Here is a 23,159-nt window from a genome sequence, read left to right on the forward strand (position 1 = left end):
TTTCATGGTAATTAACCTTGTTGTGAAGTTTGAAGTTAATCCGTTAATAATTACTCGAGATATCGAGCGGACACTGTTTCGGCAAGTCCATAAAGGGGCATAACTCCACAAATTATGGTCGGATAATGGCGGTAATTGAACTAGTCCGAGCTTTTATGGTAATTAACCTTGTCGTGAAGTTTGAAGTTAATCCGTTAATAATTACTCGAGATATCGAGCGGACACTGTTTCGGCAAGTCCATAAAGGGGCATAACTCCACAAATTATGGTCGGATAATGGCGGTTATCAACCTTGTTCGAGCTTTTATGGTAATTAACCTTTNAATACCTTTGGTAGGACAGGTCACCCCATACCTTTGGTCAGAGAACCCTTATTAACAATATACAGTAGCAACTAAATCTTTAGTATTTGTCTTGCATATAGTGTAATGTCAGTGTTTAATGTTTTTATTTTGATAAAGGCACAGACTGTCTTGAAAACTTAATAAAACGTCTGCACTGTCGTTATTACTGCTTCTATATGTTATAGAGGGGAGTTGGTATTATCGACCAAATCGTTAGCAATCATCACTATACACAACAAACAGGTATCTATAGAAATGACCTTCAAATGACAGATAACACACATTGATTTTCGAGACAATTTTGTCTTCTGCCGACCAAAAAATAGCTTTCTAGTTGTCAATACCACTTAACCCGGCCTACGGGTATCGATAACCTTAGAATCAGCCCCTTCAGCACAGCTCTTTATAAATCAATAAACTTGAAACCCCCACACAAAGTAGAAATCAATGTGTTTGTACAGCTACAGGTACCTGTACAGACTTATCATATAACCTACCAGCGAGTTAGAAAACATTTTCTATATTTCCTGTAAAGGTAAAATTTCATCAATCACAGAATTGAAATTACATTCTTAATAAAGGAATATAGCAATTCTCAGGCAGAAATCTTGTATCTTATATTTCAAAAAGGAAACGAACGAAAAATTATCATTTACAGGTGACTAAAGACATCAATACAAATACTGAACAAGGATTATGTACAGCGATGTATACAAACATGTAAAATCTCTGTCCTCCTATCTACTACGAATAGTACAAATACTAAGGTACAACGTTTTTGTGATTCTATTTGTAGATGTCAGAAGATTCAATTTAAATGTAAATTTAATAGAAACTTTAAACTTTACTGATACTAAAAAATTGGGTTATGTAAAATGAACAAACATATAAGTTATTCCAACTTCCTAGTTTCAATAATCTTTTTTGTTATCTACATAATTTCCTCTGACATAAAAATAAACCTGTAGATATCTATCTACATGTTAAGCGAGACTCGTCTGTTTGATCTAACTTACGTATTTCAGTTTTCTGTGTACTATATAACAGAATATTTAGTTAGTGTATTTACTCCAATATTAAAAACCTGTACACAGGATATGAAACTACACATATCAATCTAACATGATTGCCTCGATATTATATAGACTGACTTATCAATATTCTAGAGCCTGTTTAGTGTGGTGTGTACAATCAGTTTTACCTGAGCTAGTGAACAATCTCAGGATTAATTATTTCATGATCCATTCTATATATATATATAGATATAGAAATTAAAATATCTTGATGAATAGGCTGATACATAGAAAGTCTGGTTGGTACAAAAGAATCTTTAATCAGGTGTGACCATACCTGATAGTTCAGAAACCTTTTAAGAAATACCGGTACCTCAAATTGGGGGCTGGGTAAACCTTTTTTTATTCATCTGAAATATGTTCATTCAGATATGATATACACCTAGAGATGATCCTGAAGATAGTCTGTAGTATGTATAGGTATATATCCAAACTCCAATAGAGACACAGTGTCAATATTGTAACAAAGTATAGGTTACATAAAACACACAAAGCCCCTCAAGGGACAGTGTTAGCCTGACAATGTGATATAGGTCTGGGGGTATCCCAATTCACTTCTATATCCCAGTACACTGTACCCTCCAGGGACAGTGTTAGCCTGACAATGTGATATACGTCTGGGGGGTATCCCAATCCACTTCTATATCCCAGTACACTGTACTAAGTACTAGGTGGAAGGCAATATATCTGGGCCAACACTGAGGAAAACAAACTTTCATATCTCCCCACTACCATGGCCAAAAATATTGATTATCACACAGAAAAAAATTACAAATTTACTTCTGTTGAAAAAATAAATGGTGGGGCATAAAAAGTCTTCACCCACCAAATTTGAGACCAGGGCACACACTTGCCAGCAGTTATGATGTTTGAGGATGCACTGCCAGGAGATATGATGTTTTGTTTCACGGTCGTATGAATGCTTCTAAATGACTCTTACTGTAATATAGATAAGGTTAAATAAGATATTTAAGAAACCCATGCAATACACAAAGTTATAACTGCATACACAAAGTTAATTATCACTGCAACCTGTTAACTCACATGTGACTTGATCCTATGAAAATCTAAAAGCTCACAAACTTATATTTTGAGTAAGACAAAAGTCAATATTACAAAGCATCTTACGGGTAATAACTCTATTAAAGTCTCTGCTGATTTAAATACAAGTGTTTGTCATAATATGGAAAATAATCTACACCATATAATTAAACTACCACAAAGGTATAGCCAGTTTCTGTACACATCACTGATAATGGCAATAAACAAACCACAAGATCTGTTTACTACAGCTGAGCTTGATATTATGATTATATGTATTGGGAAGCTACAGGCATATTGACTATTACTGTACACAGAACTAGAGTCATCCTGACAACCCCCCTGTCACAATGATAGTACCAATATGTAATTAGGTAGATATAACTGAAATCTCAATACTGTACAGCGATAATTTTCTTTAATATCTAAAAATGTATACTGGAATCATTTAACTATAGTGAATAAAAAGAAAATAACAAAAGTTAAAACTTAGGAGTTTATAGCTAACAAGAGAACATTGAATGATTAGGTGTGAATGTGAGCGAAAAATATCCCTGTAACATAGTCTATTATATATTGCTCTATCATAACTATATTTAACTAGTACAGGATCGTGTGTCTCATCTTGTATGTTCCACGATAGGTTAAATATACATTGTGACGGTCTTATGTCTGGGTTCTAGTCTCATAACAATAGGCCTAATGAGCTGTTACACAAATACCACATGGCTGATGGCAATGATATAGTTCTGTCTGATATCTACTGGATATCTCCGACCGGCACCTGGTACTGTACCCAGTCTGTAGAAACCCAGGCTAACAGATCACATAGCAACATAGGCTACCTGGTACTGTACCCAGTCTGTAGAAACCCAGACTAACAGATCAGGAATAATAGCAGACAGTAATATAGGCTACATGGTACTGTACCCAGTCCGTAGAAACCCAGGCTAACAGATCAGGAATAATAGCAGACAGCAACATCGGCTACCTGATACTGTACCCAGTCTGTAGAAACCCAGGCTAACAGATCAGGAATAATAGCAGACAGCAACATAGGCTACCTGATACTGTACCCGGTCTGTAGAAACCCAGGCTAACAGATCAGGAAAAATAGCAGACAGTAATATAGGCTACCTGGTACTGTACCCAGTCCGTAGAAACCCAGGCTAACAGATCAGGAATAATAGCAGACAGTAATATAGGCTACCTGGTTCTGTACCCAGTCCGTAGAAACCCAGGCTAACAGATCAGGAAAATAGCTAGCAGACAGTAATATAGACTACCTGGTACTGTACCCAATCTGTAGAAACCCAGGCTAACAGATCAGGAATAATAACAGACAGTAATTTAACATAGTATGTAAAGTTGTTTGAGAGTTTAGTAAACTTTATAACAAAAGTGAAATGATACAACTAAGTCATTAGACATACAACCAGTCCTGGTCCACTGTGAGGTCTAAGACATACAACCAGTCCTGGTCCACTGTGAGGTCAAAGACATACAACCAGTCCTGGTCCACTGTGAGGTCTAGAGTCTTTGTATCATTTGGTAGGCGCTGGTTTGACCCCTAGTGCCATTAGCACTTTCTGCTTGAACTCCAAACTTATATCAAAACTAGTGTGAACACACACATATAGTCAGTTTCAGTTGTATGTAAACTTAAATAAGAACAAGAGGCCCAGAGGGCCTGAATCGCTTCCCTGGATATCTAAGCAATCATGGCAAAATGGCAAATGAGATCCAAGGGAATATGCCAGACCAATTCTTGTAGCATGTCTGTATTAGATTTTTCATGCCCAGCAATTTAATGTATGGTTATGGGGTGGGGATCTCAACTGTTTCCAAGCTGTGACTCAGAAACTAGATCTCTAGGGTTGTGGCCAGACCCCAGGATCAATTCTAATATCATGACTGCATTCGTCTCTTTTTGTCCAACATTTGTATTTATAGTCTTTGGGTGGGGATCTCAACCGTTTCGAAGTTATGAACCAGGGGTTAAGTCTGCAAGAGTTGGGCAGACCCTGGGGTCAATTCTAATATCATAACTGCATTCGTCTCTTTATGCCCAACAATTGTATACATAGTTATGGGGTGGGGGTCTTAACCATTTCAAAGTTATGACCCAGGGGTTAAGTCTCCAAGGGTGGGGCAGACCCCAAGGCCATCCTGCTGGAAGCATATGTGCATTTATACCGTGGGGATCTCAACCATTTCAAAGTAATACACTTTTTATTGGGGGGGGGGGTCAGCCCCACCATTCATACAATTTTGAATCCCTGCCTCCCATGAACGCTTCCGACCAAATATGATCAATATCCATTCTACAGAAGTCGTTTATAGCAATATAGCCAAATTGCCCCCTTTTGGCCCCACCTCTCAGCCCCCTGGGTGGTCAGCCCAACCATTTGTACAATTTTTAATCCCCACCACCTAGGGATGGTTCGAATCAAATATGATCGATATCCATGGCATAATTCTACAGAAGAAGTCGTTTGTTGCAATATAGCCAAATTGCCCCCTTTTTGCCCCGCCCCTCAGCCCCCTTGGGGGTCAGCCCAACCATTTGTAAAATTTTGAATCTCCACTACCGAGGGATTCTTCCAGTTAAATATGGTTGATATCCATCTCTTAGTTCCAGAGATGAAGTCGCTTAAATCAATATAGCCCAATTGCCCCCTTTTGGCCCCGCCACTCAGGCCCCTGAAGGGCCAAACCCAGGGTTTATACAAAATTGGTTCCCCTTCACCAGAGGATGCTTCAGACCAAATATGGAACAAATCCTTTCATTCCTACAGAAGAAGTAGGATTTTAAAGAATTTACTATGTGTTCCCTATTGGGCCCCGCCCCTCAGGCCCCTCGGGGGCCAGACCCACGGTTTATACAAAATTGGTTCCCCTTCACCCAAGGATGCTTCAGACCAAATATGGAACAAATCCTTTCATTCCTACAGAAGAAGAAGGATTTTAAAGAATTTACGATGTGTTCCCTATTGGGCCCCACCCCTCAGGCCCCTCGGGGGACAAACCCGCTGTTTATACAAAATTGGAATTAATTTTTTATCCAAATGAGTCCTTAAATGGACTTGAGCAAGTCTACATCCTGGGATGATGCTTATTTTATAATATAATGATGACGTAAATGTATACAATTATGAAAGTATGAAGACTGATTTACCGTGAAATCTTTAAGGGGTCAAATCAAACCATCGGTGTCCCCACTTATCATGTACGACTAAGCTTTCTATGACGATAGATCCCACTATGTAACACTATACAGGTATAATAATAGCTGACACTACAAGGCAAATAACAAAGCTGTTTAGTGCTGTGTCAATTGTCTCAACAATACACAAATTCTACACATTTTTATCAAGAAATATTGATCAAATAAATTAAAAATCCACCTTCTACCTGTATATACAGTACTGGGTATGCCAGTGTACTTAATGTGCACGTTGTAAAAGAACCAAATACATGTAGACAGAATATTGTAGAAATTCAACGTCTACTCATAGCTTTTAGCATGTTTACCTTGGACTTTTAAATCATAAATAATGTCATTTTGCCAAAACCAATCTACATTTTACTTAATGAATCACGACATTAAACAGCCATTTATTGTATACATAAGTAGCTAAAATTACATGACGTTTAATTTCAAATTTGTCCCCTTATCTCATAAATGCTGACCTCCCATCATTAAACACCAGTCATTCCAAGTTTAAGAGTAGGGGAGAGTAGCATTTATTTCACCCTATCGACCTCTCCTAGTCGTGTGCTTTAATCTCATAAAATTCCCCCGCAACACCTAGGTCCCAATACACATCCATTCAAACACGGATTGTGTATTTAAGTGTATAAAAAGGACAGTGTCGACCAGGGTTTTAAGGCCCCTCGGTTGATGATCCCTGCCAAGAGGTGGTCATACCAGCAATTGTGTCACTTTCAATGAAAAGATAACATTGTGATCAGAATGATAAAATATAGATAACAGGACACTGACCGTTATACACAAGCTACCCGAACATTGAGTACAGACAACTACGGCCTTGTCTCCGGTCTGTTCTGGACAGTTGGTGATTACTATGTGGGACTGAACATCCTCAGAGTTTTAGGGAACATGTGCTGTTTGTGAGAAAAACAGAAAAATCATGATAAAAAGTGCTACTTTTAAGAGACCCTCTCGAGTTACATTCAAACATCAGGACACCAAGCATGGGGATTCCAAAACTCAGGTAGGTGGTCTTACTGGGGGACAAAACCTCATTGCATATAGTGTTTTCTAAGATTTCCTGAGGAGATATAGGACAACAGTAAATATTTTCTGGAGTAGCAGTTTCTTCTAGGTTTTGTTAATGCAATTTGAACTGACGATAATAACATTGTTACGGCTTCAGGTTTCTATAGATAGTTATAGCTATAGGAGGCACGGTAGTCTAGTGGTAGGACGCCGAGCTCGTGACCAAAGGGTTGCGGGTTCGAGTCACATCACGGCACTATGTTGTATCTTTGAGCAAGATACTTTACTCCACTTGTTCCAGTCTACTCATGATCAGCTGTAAATGAGAACGTGGTTGGGCAGTGCTAGAATTGTTGAATGCTAGCTGTTAGCGCCGAAATGGTAGCACCGGCTGTATGCTCCCCAGGGAGTTGAGAAAGATATTGGCTGGTTGTAAAGGCCCTATAACCACGGATAATAATTTGTTAAGCGCTTTGAGACGATCTACGAACTAGGTTTTGATAAAACGGTATATAAGAACTTTGAATTATTACTTTTATTATATACAGTGCTTGTATGGGAATGGAATACAACCAGGTTTCTGTTGGATCAAAAAACATTTTGTAAAGACAAAGTTTACACAAAAATGAATTCCTGGTAGAATCTGCTATACTGACAGGATTACTGACTTGTAAACACAAGTTCACTGACAATACCGGACAACATTGAGTGACCAGCTGACAAGCCGTTATTGATTTTTTTTTCTTGGCTGTCCCTCAGTTGTGACAAAGTTGTGTGAAATTATTTAAAAGATTTTTTTTATTTCTTAGAAGTAGAAATATATTCAAAGTCAAAAGGAAGTGTTTTAACTTTACAAATAATTTAAAGTCTAATGAATGAATTCAAAGGTTACAAAGTTGTGAGAATTCTGAGTTATCTTCTATATCATCAGTACATGTTTACTGTAGATCACAATTAAATCAAAGTTCCCTTTGTCTATATTGATGAAGCAAAGCATACTTTATTAAAAATTTGACACTTTTATTTATAGATTAATAACATTTTCATATCGACCTGACAAACATGTGAACATTACTTACTGTTCATTTCTCGCTGTTTTCTACCTGTTTTATGTGAGAAATCCTAGGCACACCTGTATGTTGTACTGCAATGTGACACCACAGGCCATTTAAAAGATCAAAGATTTGCACGCAATTTTGTCATCTTATGATTACAGACATGTTGTGTGCATTACAAAATGTGTTTCTCCGGGATTCAAGCTGAAGTGTTTAGTTACAAGGACCAAATTAGCTTGTTGTTCACATTGCCATGAGAAACGCTTCAAACAACCCCACAAACTTACAATATATAGTTTAGCCAATGCTGGTGAAAGATTGATCCATTATGTCATATGGGGATGAAAGGGACAAATTTTAATAGAAACAGATATGAAAATCTGTTTTATTTTGTAAGTTATAAGCTTGAATGAACTGCTTAAATATTTGCAATCCCATTGTAGAGAGTTACAGAGTGTATAGTGTGTGATTTTGACTGGAGTTAAAATCTACTGCAGTAAACCCAGGCTAAATGACTGTATGATACTCATGATCTATTCTTGTTAGATTTGTATGTGGAGTGTACTGTTCTCAGCTACATGTAGGATACTTCAGTATGACAATACTATATAAGGATAGAATATCATAAACAAAGTCGTTTACATGACACTTGAATTGTTAGCAGTTAAACTTTTAACAGATTACCTGGTCAAAAATGTTCCTTAAAAAACATTTTTATACAGTATATAAACTTCCTTCTATGCCATTATGGGGCCAACCAAATCAGGTCATTAACCGGCCATAAACTATAGAACATGCACGAAGCCAGAAGGTAATAAATTTTATCAAACTATTGATACTTCACTGTTAAAGTTTATAACGACATGGCAGAGCTTTACAGACTTTATCTGACTACTTCACAAACACTATATCACCTGACCTTGTCACTACTCTCCTCTTCACTAACATACCGCACACGGACATAAAATGGTTCCAATAATACTTTTAAATTAGATTTGTGTATTTTTCTCCGATTGTATAACAATAGAGATATCCATCAGCACTTCCAGCAAATACTTTTGCTTTGGTTCAAAGCAAACTTGTCAGAAAACCAAAAAAAAACGACATATGTCGATGACATTTTGGAGGATTTTGAAGGGGTTTATGATATGCATGTTTAAATGTTGATTTCTAGTCCTTATAACTAGATAAGGAGGCACGGTAGTCTAGTAGGAGGCACGGTAGTCTAGTAGGAGGCATGGTAGTCTAGTGGTAGGACGCCAGGCTCATGACCGAAGGATATCGGGTTCGAGTCACATCACGGCACTATGTTGTATCTTTAAGCAAGATACTTTACTCCACTTATTCCAGTCTACTCAGCTGTAAATGAGTACGTGGTTGGGCAGTGCTAGAATTGTTGAATGCTAGCTGTTAGCGCCGAAATGGCAGCTCCGACTGTATGCTCCCCAGGGAGTTGAGAAATATCTTGGCTGGATGCAAAGGCCCTAAAACCACGGATGATAATTTGTGAAAATGATAAAACAGTATATAAGAACCTCAAATTATTATTATAATACTAAAGTGATATATCACAATTGTAGTTCAGTATTGTATTTATAAATGCAATATTCTTTGTTGCAACTAGTAGAAATAACAAGAGGCCCAGAGGGCCTGTATCGCTCACCTGAATATGTTTAAAATAATTGGTATGAAGTACAGATATAGCACTCCAAGGTAGGTGCTGTAAGTACATATGAAATTTCAGAAAAAAACCATCCAGTACTTGAGATATAGCAAGAAAAAACTTCAAACAGAGCCCCCCCCCCAGGGGGGGGGGGGGTCATACCCATCAATTATACAAAATTGAGTCCCCTTGACCCAAGGATGCTCCAGATCAAATAAGGATAAAATACCTTAATCCTGATGGTCAAAGAAGGATTTTAAAGGTTTTACCTCTATTTCTCCTATTGGGCCCCGCCCTTCTACCCCCTGGGAGACCACACCCACTACTTATACAAAATTGAGTCCCCTTGGCCCAAGGATATTCAAGACTAAATTTGGATAAAATCCCTTAATCCCTATGGTAGAAGAAGGATTTTAAAGGTTTTACCTCTATTTCCCCTATTGGGCCCCGCCTCTCTGCCTCCAGGGGAGTCAGACACACCGTTTATATAAAATTGTTTCCCCTTCACTCAAAGGTGCTTCATACAAAATTTGGACAAAAGCCTGTCATTGCTACAGAAGAAGAAAGGATTTTGAAGAATTTGCTATGTTTCCCATATTTGGCCCCTTCCTTCTGCCCCCAGAGGGGCCACACTTGCTGTTTATACGAAATTGAGTCCCTTTTGCCTAAGGATGCTCCAGACTAAATTAGGATAATATCCCTTAATCCCTATGGTACAAGAACGATTATAAAGGTTTTACCTATATTTCCCCTATTGGGCCCTGCCCCTCAGGTCCAAGGTGGGCCACACCCACCATCTATACAAAATTGGTCCCCCTTTACCCAAGGATACTCCACACCAAATATGGAACAAATCCTTTCATTCCTACAGAAGAAGAAGGATTTATTTTAAAGAATAATTTGCTATGTTTCCCCTATTAAGCCCCGTCCCTCAGGCCCCTGGGGGGCCAGACCCACGGTTTATACAAAATGGGTTTCCCCATCACCGAATGATGCTTCAGACCAAATATGGAACAAATCCTTTCATTCCTACAGAAGAAGAAGGATTTTAAAGAATTTGTTACATTTCCCCTATAGGGCCCTGACCTTATCAGCCCCCAGGGGGGACAGACCCACGGTTTAAACAAAATTGGTTCCCCTTCACCCAAGAATGCTTCAGACCAAATATGGACCAAATCCTTTCATTCCTACAGAATAAGAAGGATTTAAAAGAATTTGCCATGTTTCCCCTATTGGGCCCCGCCCCTCAGCCCCCTGGGGGGCCAGACCCATCGTCTATACAAAATTGGTTCCCCGTTACCCAAGGATGCTTCACACTAAATATGGACCAAATCCTTTCATTCCTACAGAAGAAGGATTTTAAAGAATAATTTGCTATGTTTCCCCTATTGGGCCCCACCCCTATGGCCCCTGGTGGGCCAGACCCACGATTTATACAAAATTGGTTTCCCTTCACCCAAGGATGCTTAAGACCAAATTTGGAACAAATCCTTTCATTCCTACAGGAGAAGAAGGATTTTAAAGAATAATTTGCTATGTTTCCCCTATTGGGCCCCACCCCTATTCCCCCTGGTGGGCCAGACCCACGATTTATACAAAATTTGTTTCCCTTCACCCAAGGATGCTTAAGACCGAATATGGAACAAATCCTTTCATTCCTACAGAAGAAGAAGGAGTTTACAGAATTTGCTATATTTCCCCTATTGCGCCCCACCCCTCAATCCCTAGGGGGGGGCCAGACCCACCATTTATACAAAACTTGTTCCCCTTCCCCCAAGGATGCTTCTGACCAAATTTGGTCAAAATCTGCTCAGTCGATCATGACTAGTAGCGTTTTAAAGGAAAAGTTGACGGACGGACGGACGCTGCGGTATGGCGGTCCTTCAGACCAGGTGAGCTAAAAACAAGTTTCATAGCCTTTGATAATTTTGGTGTACCAATTTGGGAACATTATCATGGCCGGAAAACGGATGAAATATTACTTCAAGTTCAGCTTTCTAATTTTCAAAACAAATTACTTTGGATACAAGATCATCACTGAAAAACTGTCAAAATTGTACCAAATGTGGTAGCATGATGTTAAATAGGGATGTGATATCGTTGAAGATAGATTTGTACTTCTTCAAGTTTTATACAAATCTTGACCAATATGTTGGTACATTGTAAGACTTTTAGAACAATGTGGTTTGTGAAACCAATATTTACTCCCAGTTTCTTAATCTGCCTAAGATCATCATAGACTTATTTCAATGCATGCTGGTTATTACAGCTAGTTGTACATATACTGGGACAATATTACTGCTTTAAGCAATAAAATGTGTGTAAGTTAAACTGGAACACCTAATTTACACAACAAACGAGACATTCACAGCAACACATCCAGCACCAGACAATATCTCAGTAAAAAGCTTATATAATAACAAATATCTGCAGATATTTTGAAGAATACTGAAAAGAAAAATTGTTCGAAATGATCACTACAGAAATAAATTATATTTGTATACTGTATGTATTATTACGTTGAAACATTTTGCACTTAGATTTTGAAAGATGTTTCTTTATAAAAGTGTTGTTTTTTTCCCCGTTAAATATAGGTTTATATTGTATATACATGTATTTTTATGTTTCTTATACAACATCTGATAAGTAAGCCAATCTTTTAACATCTCAGGAAGAACAGTCAAGCATTGAGGCATACTCCTTTGTATCATTGTAATAGGCTCATAATGTCATAGTTGTTTCAAGCTACACAGCTTAATCATGCATTGAGCTAAAATTCAAATTCATGATTTTTTTCATAAAATCTTTAACAAAATACAGCATGCATAGGATGGGATTCCAATAAAATGAATTTGAATTTAAATTCAGATAACAAAGTTTGCAAAGTCAAAGCTTGGCATTTTCTTTTCAGTTTAATTTCTTTATTTTTCAATCTGTATGTAAATATAAAGGTTCTTCCAAAGTAACACAGTTACAGTACATGTCCTTAACTTACATTTATATATAACCTGCAGTGATACTACCAGTACTACAGGATTACACAGATCCTGTCACACATTTATATATAATCGGCAGTGATACTGTCAGTACTACAGGATTAAACAAATCCTGTCAGACATTTATATATAATCGGCAGTGATACTGCCAGTACTACAGGATTTAACAAATCCTGTCACACATTTATATATAATCGGCAGTGATACTGCCAGTACTACAGGATTAAACAGATCCTGTCAGACATTTATATATAATCGGCAGTGATACTGCCAGTACTACAGGATTAAACAAATCCTGTCAGACATTTATATATAATCGGCAGTGATACTGCCAGTACTACAGGATTAAACAAATCCTGTCACACATTTATATATAATCGGCAGTGATACTGCCAGTACTACAGGATTAAACAAATCCTGTCACACATTTATATATAATCGGCAGTGATACTGCCAGTACTACAGGATTAAACAAATCCTGTCACACATTTATATATAATCGGCAGTGATACTGCCAGTACTACAGGATTAAACAAATCCTGTCACACATTTATATATAATCGGCAGTGATACTGCCAGTACTACAGGATTAAACAAATCCTGTCACACATTTATATATAATCGGCAGTGATACTGCCAGTACTACAGGATTAAACAAATCCTGTCACACATTTATATATAATCGGCAGTGATACTGCCAGTACTACAGGATTAAACAAATCCTGTCACACATTTATATATAATCGGCAGTGATACTGCCAGTACTACAGGATTAAACAAATCCTGTCACACATTTATATATAATCGGCAGTGATACTGCCAGTACTACAGGATTAAACAAATCCTGTCACACATTTATATATAATCGGCAGTGATACTGCCAGTACTACAGGATTAAACAAATCCTGTCACACATTTATATATAATCGGCAGTGATACTGCCAGTACTACAGGATTAAACAAATCCTGTCACACATTTATATATAATCGGCAGTGATACTGCCAGTACTACAGGATTAAACAAATCCTGTCACACATTTATATATAATCGGCAGTGATACTGCCAGTACTACAGGATTAAACAAATCCTGTCACACATTTATATATAATCGGCAGTGATACTGCCAGTACTACAGGATTAAACAAATCCTGTCACACATTTATATATAATCGGCAGTGATACTGCCAGTACTACAGGATTAAACAAATCCTGTCACACATTTATATATAATCGGCAGTGATACTGCCAGTACTACAGGATTAAACAAATCCTGTCACACATTTATATATAATCGGCAGTGATACTGCCAGTACTACAGGATTAAACAAATCCTGTCACACATTTATATATAATCGGCAGTGATACTGCCAGTACTACAGGATTAAACAAATCCTGTCACACATTTATATATAATCGGCAGTGATACTGCCAGTACTACAGGATTAAACAAATCCTGTCACACATTTATATATAATCGGCAGTGATACTGCCAGTACTACAGGATTAAACAAATCCTGTCACACATTTATATATAATCGGCAGTGATACTGCCAGTACTACAGGATTAAACAAATCCTGTCACACATTTATATATAATCGGCAGTGATACTGCCAGTACTACAGGATTAAACAAATCCTGTCACACATTTATATATAATCGGCAGTGATACTGCCAGTACTACAGGATTAAACAAATCCTGTCACACATTTATATATAATCGGCAGTGATACTGCCAGTACTACAGGATTAAACAAATCCTGTCACACATTTATATATAATCGGCAGTGATACTGCCAGTACTACAGGATTAAACAAATCCTGTCACACATTTATATATAATCGGCAGTGATACTGCCAGTACTACAGGATTAAACAAATCCTGTCACACATTTATATATAATCGGCAGTGATACTGCCAGTACTACAGGATTAAACAAATCCTGTCACACATTTATATATAATCGGCAGTGATACTGCCAGTACTACAGGATTAAACAAATCCTGTCACACATTTATATATAATCGGCAGTGATACTGCCAGTACTACAGGATTAAACAAATCCTGTCACACATTTATATATAATCGGCAGTGATACTGCCAGTACTACAGGATTAAACAAATCCTGTCACACATTTATATATAATCGGCAGTGATACTGCCAGTACTACAGGATTAAACAAATCCTGTCACACATTTATATATAATCGGCAGTGATACTGCCAGTACTACAGGATTAAACAAATCCTGTCACACATTTATATATAATCGGCAGTGATACTGCCAGTACTACAGGATTAAACAAATCCTGTCACACATTTATATATAATCGGCAGTGATACTGCCAGTACTACAGGATTAAACAAATCCTGTCACACATTTATATATAATCGGCAGTGATACTGCCAGTACTACAGGATTAAACAAATCCTGTCACACATTTATATATAATCGGCAGTGATACTGCCAGTACTACAGGATTAAACAAATCCTGTCACACATTTATATATAATCGGCAGTGATACTGCCAGTACTACAGGATTAAACAAATCCTGTCACACATTTATATATAATCGGCAGTGATACTGCCAGTACTACAGGATTAAACAAATCCTGTCACACATTTATATATAATCGGCAGTGATACTGCCAGTACTACAGGATTAAACAAATCCTGTCACACATTTATATATAATCGGCAGTGATACTGCCAGTACTACAGGATTAAACAAATCCTGTCACACATTTATATATAATCGGCAGTGATACTGCCAGTACTACAGGATTAAACAAATCCTGTCACACATTTATATATAATCGGCAGTGATACTGCCAGTACTACAGGATTAAACAAATCCTGTCACACATTTATATATAATCGGCAGTGATACTGCCAGTACTACAGGATTAAACAAATCCTGTCACACATTTATATATAATCGGCAGTGATACTGCCAGTACTACAGGATTAAACAAATCCTGTCACACATTTATATATAATCGGCAGTGATACTGCCAGTACTACAGGATTAAACAAATCCTGTCACACATTTATATATAATCGGCAGTGATACTGCCAGTACTACAGGATTAAACAAATCCTGTCACACATTTATATATAATCGGCAGTGATACTGCCAGTACTACAGGATTAAACAAATCCTGTCACACATTTATATATAATCGGCAGTGATACTGCCAGTACTACAGGATTAAACAAATCCTGTCACACATTTATATATAATCGGCAGTGATACTGCCAGTACTACAGGATTAAACAAATCCTGTCACACATTTATATATAATCGGCAGTGATACTGCCAGTACTACAGGATTAAACAAATCCTGTCACACATTTATATATAATCGGCAGTGATACTGCCAGTACTACAGGATTAAACAAATCCTGTCACACATTTATATATAATCGGCAGTGATACTGCCAGTACTACAGGATTAAACAAATCCTGTCACACATTTATATATAATCGGCAGTGATACTGCCAGTACTACAGGATTAAACAAATCCTGTCACACATTTATATATAATCGGCAGTGATACTGCCAGTACTACAGGATTAAACAAATCCTGTCACACATTTATATATAATCGGCAGTGATACTGCCAGTACTACAGGATTAAACAAATCCTGTCACACATTTATATATAATCGGCAGTGATACTGCCAGTACTACAGGATTAAACAAATCCTGTCACACATTTATATATAATCGGCAGTGATACTGCCAGTACTACAGGATTAAACAAATCCTGTCACACATTTATATATAATCGGCAGTGATACTGCCAGTACTACAGGATTAAACAAATCCTGTCACACATTTATATATAATCGGCAGTGATACTGCCAGTACTACAGGATTACACAAATCCTGTCACACATTTATATATAATCGGCAGTGATACTGCCAGTACTATAGGATTACACAAATCCTGTCACACATTTATATATAATCGGCAGTGATACTGCCAGTGCTACAGGATTAAACAAATCCTGTCACACATCCCCCTGCACTGGCCAACATAGGAATACACCTTGAACTGCAGGTGAAACAAAATGTATCTGCTTAGTTTAATTCAGCAAACACAATACTACAGTACTGTTACCAAATAATAGAGTTCTATTAACGTAACATGAACTTCAGTACTCAAAACATTCTCTAGGTAGTTTGCCAACATTTACTTAGTACAAATATTCATATATTATATAGAATAGTTCTACATATTCCCAACAATAATATACATGCACAAATACAGAAATTTCTTGGCAGGTGTTTGACAGGAAATCTATACCTGTGTGTGGACAAACACCACTGTGTATACCCCAACACTCCACACAGGTGATCAGGGGTTCGGGCTTAGCTCTCATGAAAATAAACAAAGTCCTGAACTCAGATTTCTATCTGAAACATTCAAACTGAAAATAAGTATCTAAAGCTGATGTGTGCGATCACCTACACAGCTGCTGTGATGAATTATAACAAATATTTCAGCAATAAAAACTTATGAATCATACTTTTATCAAGCTTGCCTGGTACGAATGGTTTTAAATGTAAGTATTGAGTAGAAAATCAATTCAGTCTATTATAACCTCACACTTGACCTTCTTAGAACACAGCTAACCCCATAAACTAGTATAGACTAATCTGTGTCCAAACAGAACCACCTGTCAAATACAGGGGGGAATATAACCTCTAGGATTTATCACTGAGTGAAACTAGTTAATCACAAACATATCCTCCAAGGTATGTTGCTTTCAATCCTTGTGTTTACGTTAACGATGAAAATTCTGTTTTGCCTTCTGGGTAGTTTCTCTCGGTTTAACAAGCAAAGGTGGAACAGAAATTTTAGTGAAGAAATGGTTGTACTTTTTATGGCTACCATTTTGGTCAGGTGACAAACATCTTTCTGAGCCCTTTAGGGAATTTCCATTCAATGCTTACTCTGGTGTCACAACACGGTTTGTCCCTAATTTCTGTCGCAGTATAACAGATATCCCACACAGGTTCCCATTGGAAAGCATTCACAGGTTTTGTGACAACATTTTGAGTCACTAGGGTTATTAAGAGACTGAGTCAAAGAAATATAAATACAAAATAAATATAAATATAAATGTCAATCATTTATGCTGTAAAGCCATCAATGTTGTAAAGCGCCATAGAGTAATTTTACAAATTGAATTGAATGTTGTTTATTATTATAATATTAATGATAGAGATCATTTAGCGTTTGTTTGATTGGATTTAAGACCTGAAACCATTAGATTACGAAATACAGTAAGTATAATGAAATACACATCTTCTGTACTTGCAGAAAGTCAAGAAGATGTCTGATTTTGAGCCTGACAGTCCGCGAAAAGATTCGCCAAGGAGGGCGAAAGTAAGAACATCTGACAGTATCTCACCACCACGGTCTGCTCAACGGGGACCGTCCAACTCGCCCCCTAAATCGGGACGATCTAAAAAGAGCAATGACAAAACACCATCCCCGTCACGCAGCAAAAAGAGTGCATCCTCAGATCAATCAACAAAATCAGCCAAGAAGAAGCGGACAGTGACCATGAAAGTGTCGGACCTGACGGAGTCCGGGCTAAAGAAAAGGGTGTTCACAGGGGAGGGGCTAACAGTGATACCAGTCAGCCTACTTCACGGTGGGTGTCTCTCTCAATGCTCCTCGTCTCTGTTGTTTAAAAGTTTTCTAGAATAAGTCAACATTTCCAAATCAGCTGGGTTTATTTTTTTGCATCTTAAAATATGCAGTTATTTTCTTTTTGAAACAATTTATTTGAATACTGACACATGTGCATAAAAAATGTTCATCAGAAAAATATATATTGACAAAATTATATATCTAGAGTTTAGATATCATTGAAATGTCTGTTCTTGTTTTAACATACTGATTGTCCTACTTCCCAAAGTTGGCATTTCAGAACTTCAGTCCCCTGTTTATAATGTGATAAGGTTTGTTCTAGCAGTAACTCTTTGTTGATTGATACTATAACTTCAATACATATATGTACCTTTTTGATTTTACTTGTGTATTTGTACTGTTGGAATTAATTTTTTGTATTGAATTTACTTCCCAAAGAGAAATCCTTTGTAATCGACACAGAGGGTAGGTAATATATACTGACATTACTGCTGCATGGCTTCAGAAAAAAAGAAAAAAAAACCATTCACCCCTGAATACACATTTGAACTTTTCCAATTCAAAGGTTGGAATAGTCCATTATGAAAATTCAGGGGTGAATGAGTTTAAGTGATTTGATTTGAAATTTTCAAAAAAAAAGAGACAAAATAACATAATATGAAACCAGAGTTAACTAAGTTTTAACTGGCAAGACAATACCGCATGTTCTTAATGGGTAACACAGATTAATGAAAGGGAAATATCTAAACTTTGAGATAAGTCCACTAACCCTAATCCAGGTTGGTCGGTGGCGCAGTGGATAGCACACTTGCCTTTCACCAAGGCGGCAAGATTTTGATTCCCTGATCGGATGTGAAAATAGGTTGGGGTCACCCGCCCGACCACATGGGTTTTCTTTAGGTACCTGGTTTTCTCCCACAATAAGGCCCCCACGCGCTAACAACCGGACCAACAAGAGTGATTAATATAAGTTGAAATAACTTTTTTTCATAATTGTTGTAAAATAAATAAAGATTATATTTATACCTAGACCCAAATAATTGACCTTGACCTCTGCTACATGACCTTAACCATGTACTGCCTGAAAGTAAGGCACACTGAACAGAAAAAGTAAAATTTACTATCATCTATAAAATATAAACAGCTTGAAAGTTTTACCGAATGATTTTGTGAACGGCTTTTGTAAAAAGTTTCCTATTTGACGCATGCACATACTACCATTGGGACGGCTTTATGTTCAATTACTAGAAATAAATCTTACAAAAACTAATAATACGAGGGTAACTTACGCCCCTCTACATCCAACTTTGTTAATCTATTGATCTTCAGTTGTGTATTGGTTTTTTAATTAACACTTTTGTTTCCAATCAGGGTTTTTTCCCACTGATTTTGAGGCTTCTCAATTGATGTATTTAACAATGAAAAAAGATAAAAGATGAAATCTTCATACAAACACTGTAGTAACATAAAATACATATACTTATATTCAACAGTCTTAAACAAAACATCAATTATTTATGTGTATAATTTTTTTCAGATTGTTAACTGTTATATTAAATGTATCACATTTATTTACCTCATCTTCACAAAGTGACACAAGGTTTCCTTTTGTTGTTTAATACTTCTGCATACAATACATAGGGTAGTCCTTAATAACAGAGTAATAGTATATGTCGTTGATGGTTGGGTTTTTTCTCCAACAGAAAGTAACCTCGGAGAGCTGTACCTGAACAACAACAACTTGCGGACTCTACCGCCCGACATTAAACGATGGAAAAATCTACAGAAACTAGATATCAGCAAAAACGGAATTCGTTGTGCTCGGCCAAACGATTTCTCAGGTCTTCCAATGGAAATGAAAGAACTCACCCATCTAGAAGATTTAAACATCTCGGAGTGCAACCTGCCTTACATTCCTCCTGTGATATGGCGACTGACAAGCCTCAAAGTCCTCGATATTAGTCGCAACAAGATTAACATGCTTCCATCAGAAATTGGTAATCTTGGAAACTTGATCACCCTTAATTTGAAGCACACAAACTTAGCAACTTTGCCACCAGAGATAGCATACTGCCAGGATCTAGAGGAAATTCAGATGTGGGGAAATGAAATAGAAACACTTCCTGAAACACTTCCAGAAATGCCCAAACTACACACACTGGCATTTGACTACCGTCATTTCTGTAAACTGGTCGACCAGACGTATATGGAGAACTACCTAAGTACAGGACAAATCAAGTCTAAACACATACCCATGGTAGTGTTTGAATTACCTGCACTACGATCTCTAGATCTGGAGAACACAAAGGTCAACAACTTGATGGAGATCTACAATATAAGTCTGCGGGAGTTTAACCTTAGTCACAACTTCATACAGACACTTCCCATGAGCTTGTACACGTTGAATCATCTGGTCTTTATGGATTTGTCCTATAACCAGATTGCCACACTCCCAGATGAACTTGGGAACGTGAAGAGCCTCATCAAACTACGAGTCAACAACAACAAGCTGCAGCACATACCATCCACCTTAGGTCAGTTACACAACCTCCTAGAACTTGACCTGGGGTCAAATCAGCTGCAAACTCTCCCGCCATCCATCCGCTATCTACAAACACTCAAATCACTTGTCATATGCGAGAACAAACTTACCAGCCTTCCTGATGAGATTTGTGAGTTATCAGGACTGGAAACATTGGACGCAACAGACAACAGCATCGCTGTCTTACCCATGAAGCTACACCAGCTCAAAGGTCTGACATGTGCACACAGCTATGACAAGTTCCGTAAATGTGGTTTATGGTTGTATAACAACCCACTTGTACAACCTCCACCCGAAGTGTGGAGGACGGAAAAACCAGCCAAAATCTTTGAATACCTAAAGAAACTTGCTATCACCAAAACTGAGAATCTCCAGAGGCAGAAAATGTTGGTGTTGGGCGAGTCTCAATGTGGAAAGACAGATTTTGTTTGGGGCCTCGTCCAAGGTAAATCCCTCATGGCAGAAAAAGAGCGAGAGAAAATCCGTAAGAAGCTCACAAAATTGAAGGAAGAAAAGAAAGAGAAAGAGAAAATGAAAAGCAAGAAAGTTCTCAAAGAGATCAAGGAAATTAAGGACAAAATGGACCAGGGCGGTACACAAAAGGAGAAGGCAGACAAGATCATGGAAATTAATCATGACGGCAAAACACTAGTAAGGATAAATGAGGATGTGGATGAGAAAGATGTCGAAATTCATGATCACTTGGATGACTTCACAACTGTCAAAAAGACAACAGAAGAAGTCTCAGAAGATGAACCAGTTATTCAAAACGGTGAAATAGAAGTGAACTTAAACAAGACCAGATTCATAGAACAAACAGTATGGAGGACAGAGAATTCTGTGGAGTTTGTGATCAATGATTTTGGAGGTGACCCCACATACAAGATGTGCTATCCCATATTTCTAGACTCCAAGTCCCTAGTGGTCATTATGTATGACCATAGTGCTTATACCAGTGATAGCCACTATGAGATGGTGGGTCAGTGGCTGGACCTACTCAATGTCCACACCCCTGGTGCTGTTGTCAAACTTGTAGGTACTAAAGCTGACCTCTGTGAGAGTGATGAAATGAAAGAGGCAACATGTGATATAGTTCAAAGTGAGGTGAAAAAACAACAGAAGCGCCACCTAGAAAATCTCCATGAACAGCTCACAAAGATTCAGACAGAAATACAAACACTTCAGTCAGAAATCGGGCAGAATATGTCCAACGACCACATGCAGCATCTAGAATCTGAGAAAAATAAATTAGAAGGTTTAATCAAACACTCAGTAAAAGTTGATGGGGAAGTTTGTGTGATCAGTTCTGTAGAGGGACTTCCTGGGGTAAGCAGTCTCATCAACCAGATAGAACTCATGGCCATTGATACAGATCTCTTCCCTCATGCTCAGCGACGCATACCAGACCACTGGAACAAGTTCAAGGTCAAACTCAAGCAGGAGAAATCCTATTACCTCCGTTTGAAAGAGGTCAAGGACATGGCTTTGACCTTTGACATCAAAGGTGAAAATCTTGAGGAGTGTCTGATGTACTTACATGACATAGGAGAAGTGTTGTGGTTCCACGACATTCCTGGCATGTCTCTGATTCTCTTCCACAAACCCCGACTCCTTGTCGACTTTATCACCACGATCTATCGTCACGACTTCCAAATATTCTTCAATTACCATAGAAACAAGGTGTTCATGAGTAAAGGTAACTTCGACCGAAAACATTTTGAAGCCTCTGTGGAAATATTTCTGAATCATGGACAGGTATCCCGACCAATGCTGAACTGTTTCTGGTTCTACCACCAGTTGGACTATGAACAGTTCCATGACATTCTGGTCCTGATGCCTCTCCTCGACATCTGCTACAGTGTGCCTGAACCTCCTGTCCCCCTTGGTAGTAATGCCTGCACGCCACTCCTGGTCCTGCCCTGGTACAGTCAGAAGTGGGCGGGGCAGGATCTGGAAAATCACTGGCAGGACATGCTGCCCCAGGGGACAAAGGTTATGTCATTTGCATATGAATTCCAAGGTCAGCTGACAGATGGTACGTTTGAGCGAATATCTGCAGCACTGCAAGATGTAGTAATAACTCGAGCCGACTGGCGGGATGCAATTTTGTGCACCACAGAAAACGACAAAATTCTGTTACGTCTTGGATCCGACAACAAGACTGAGTCAGACATTTTGTCTGTCACAGTCAAAGGGAACGATTCGGATGGATTGGAATCTATCGTCAAAGATCTGACACAATGTATCACAGACGTGGTAACAAGGATACGGGGTTTGTCATGGAAAATCAGAGCTCAGGGACACATGTGGGACAAACACATCATCTGTTATACAAGGAGACCAAAGTCAAAATTCATCAAAACATAAGCCAATGATATCCCACACTCGGGTGTTAAAGATTTCTGTCAGAGTACCACTTAAAATAAGCCAATGATATCCCATACTCGGGTGTTAAAGATTTCTGTCAGAGTACCATTTAACATAAGTCAATGATATCCCACACTCGGGTGTTAAAGATTTCTGTCAGAGTA

At 38.0% G+C, this 23,159-nt stretch overlaps 2 protein-coding genes across 6 annotated transcripts in view; one reads left to right on the forward strand and one right to left on the reverse strand.

Moving 5' to 3' along the window:
* LOC110459327 (malignant fibrous histiocytoma-amplified sequence 1 homolog) overlaps positions 1–23,153 on the forward strand; it is a 46,074-nt gene extending 22,921 nt beyond the window's left edge. For 3 of the 5 annotated variants that reach the window (XM_021511526.1, XM_021511527.1, XM_021511528.1), the window contains 3 exons: positions 17,751–18,087; positions 18,525–18,551; positions 19,790–23,153. In XM_021511526.1, the coding sequence (XP_021367201.1) occupies positions 17,763–18,087; positions 18,525–18,551; positions 19,790–22,995 (3,558 nt within the window). In that variant the 5' untranslated portion in view covers positions 17,751–17,762 and the 3' untranslated portion in view covers positions 22,996–23,153. Of the gene's footprint in view, positions 1–6,621; positions 6,697–17,750; positions 18,088–18,524; positions 18,552–19,789 lie in introns of those variants that run through there. The other 2 variants (XM_021511529.1, XM_021511530.1) reach the window with 2 other exon arrangements.
* The window catches only part of LOC110459326 (lipase maturation factor 2-like), an 86,581-nt gene that overhangs the window by 45,333 nt on the left and 18,089 nt on the right, over positions 1–23,159 (reverse strand). The gene's annotated exons all lie outside the window — the stretch shown is intronic.

The sequence above is a fragment of the Mizuhopecten yessoensis genome, unplaced genomic scaffold, assembly GCF_002113885.1.
Source record: "Mizuhopecten yessoensis strain PY_sf001 unplaced genomic scaffold, ASM211388v2 scaffold10041, whole genome shotgun sequence".
NCBI lineage: Eukaryota > Metazoa > Mollusca > Bivalvia > Pectinida > Pectinidae > Mizuhopecten > Mizuhopecten yessoensis.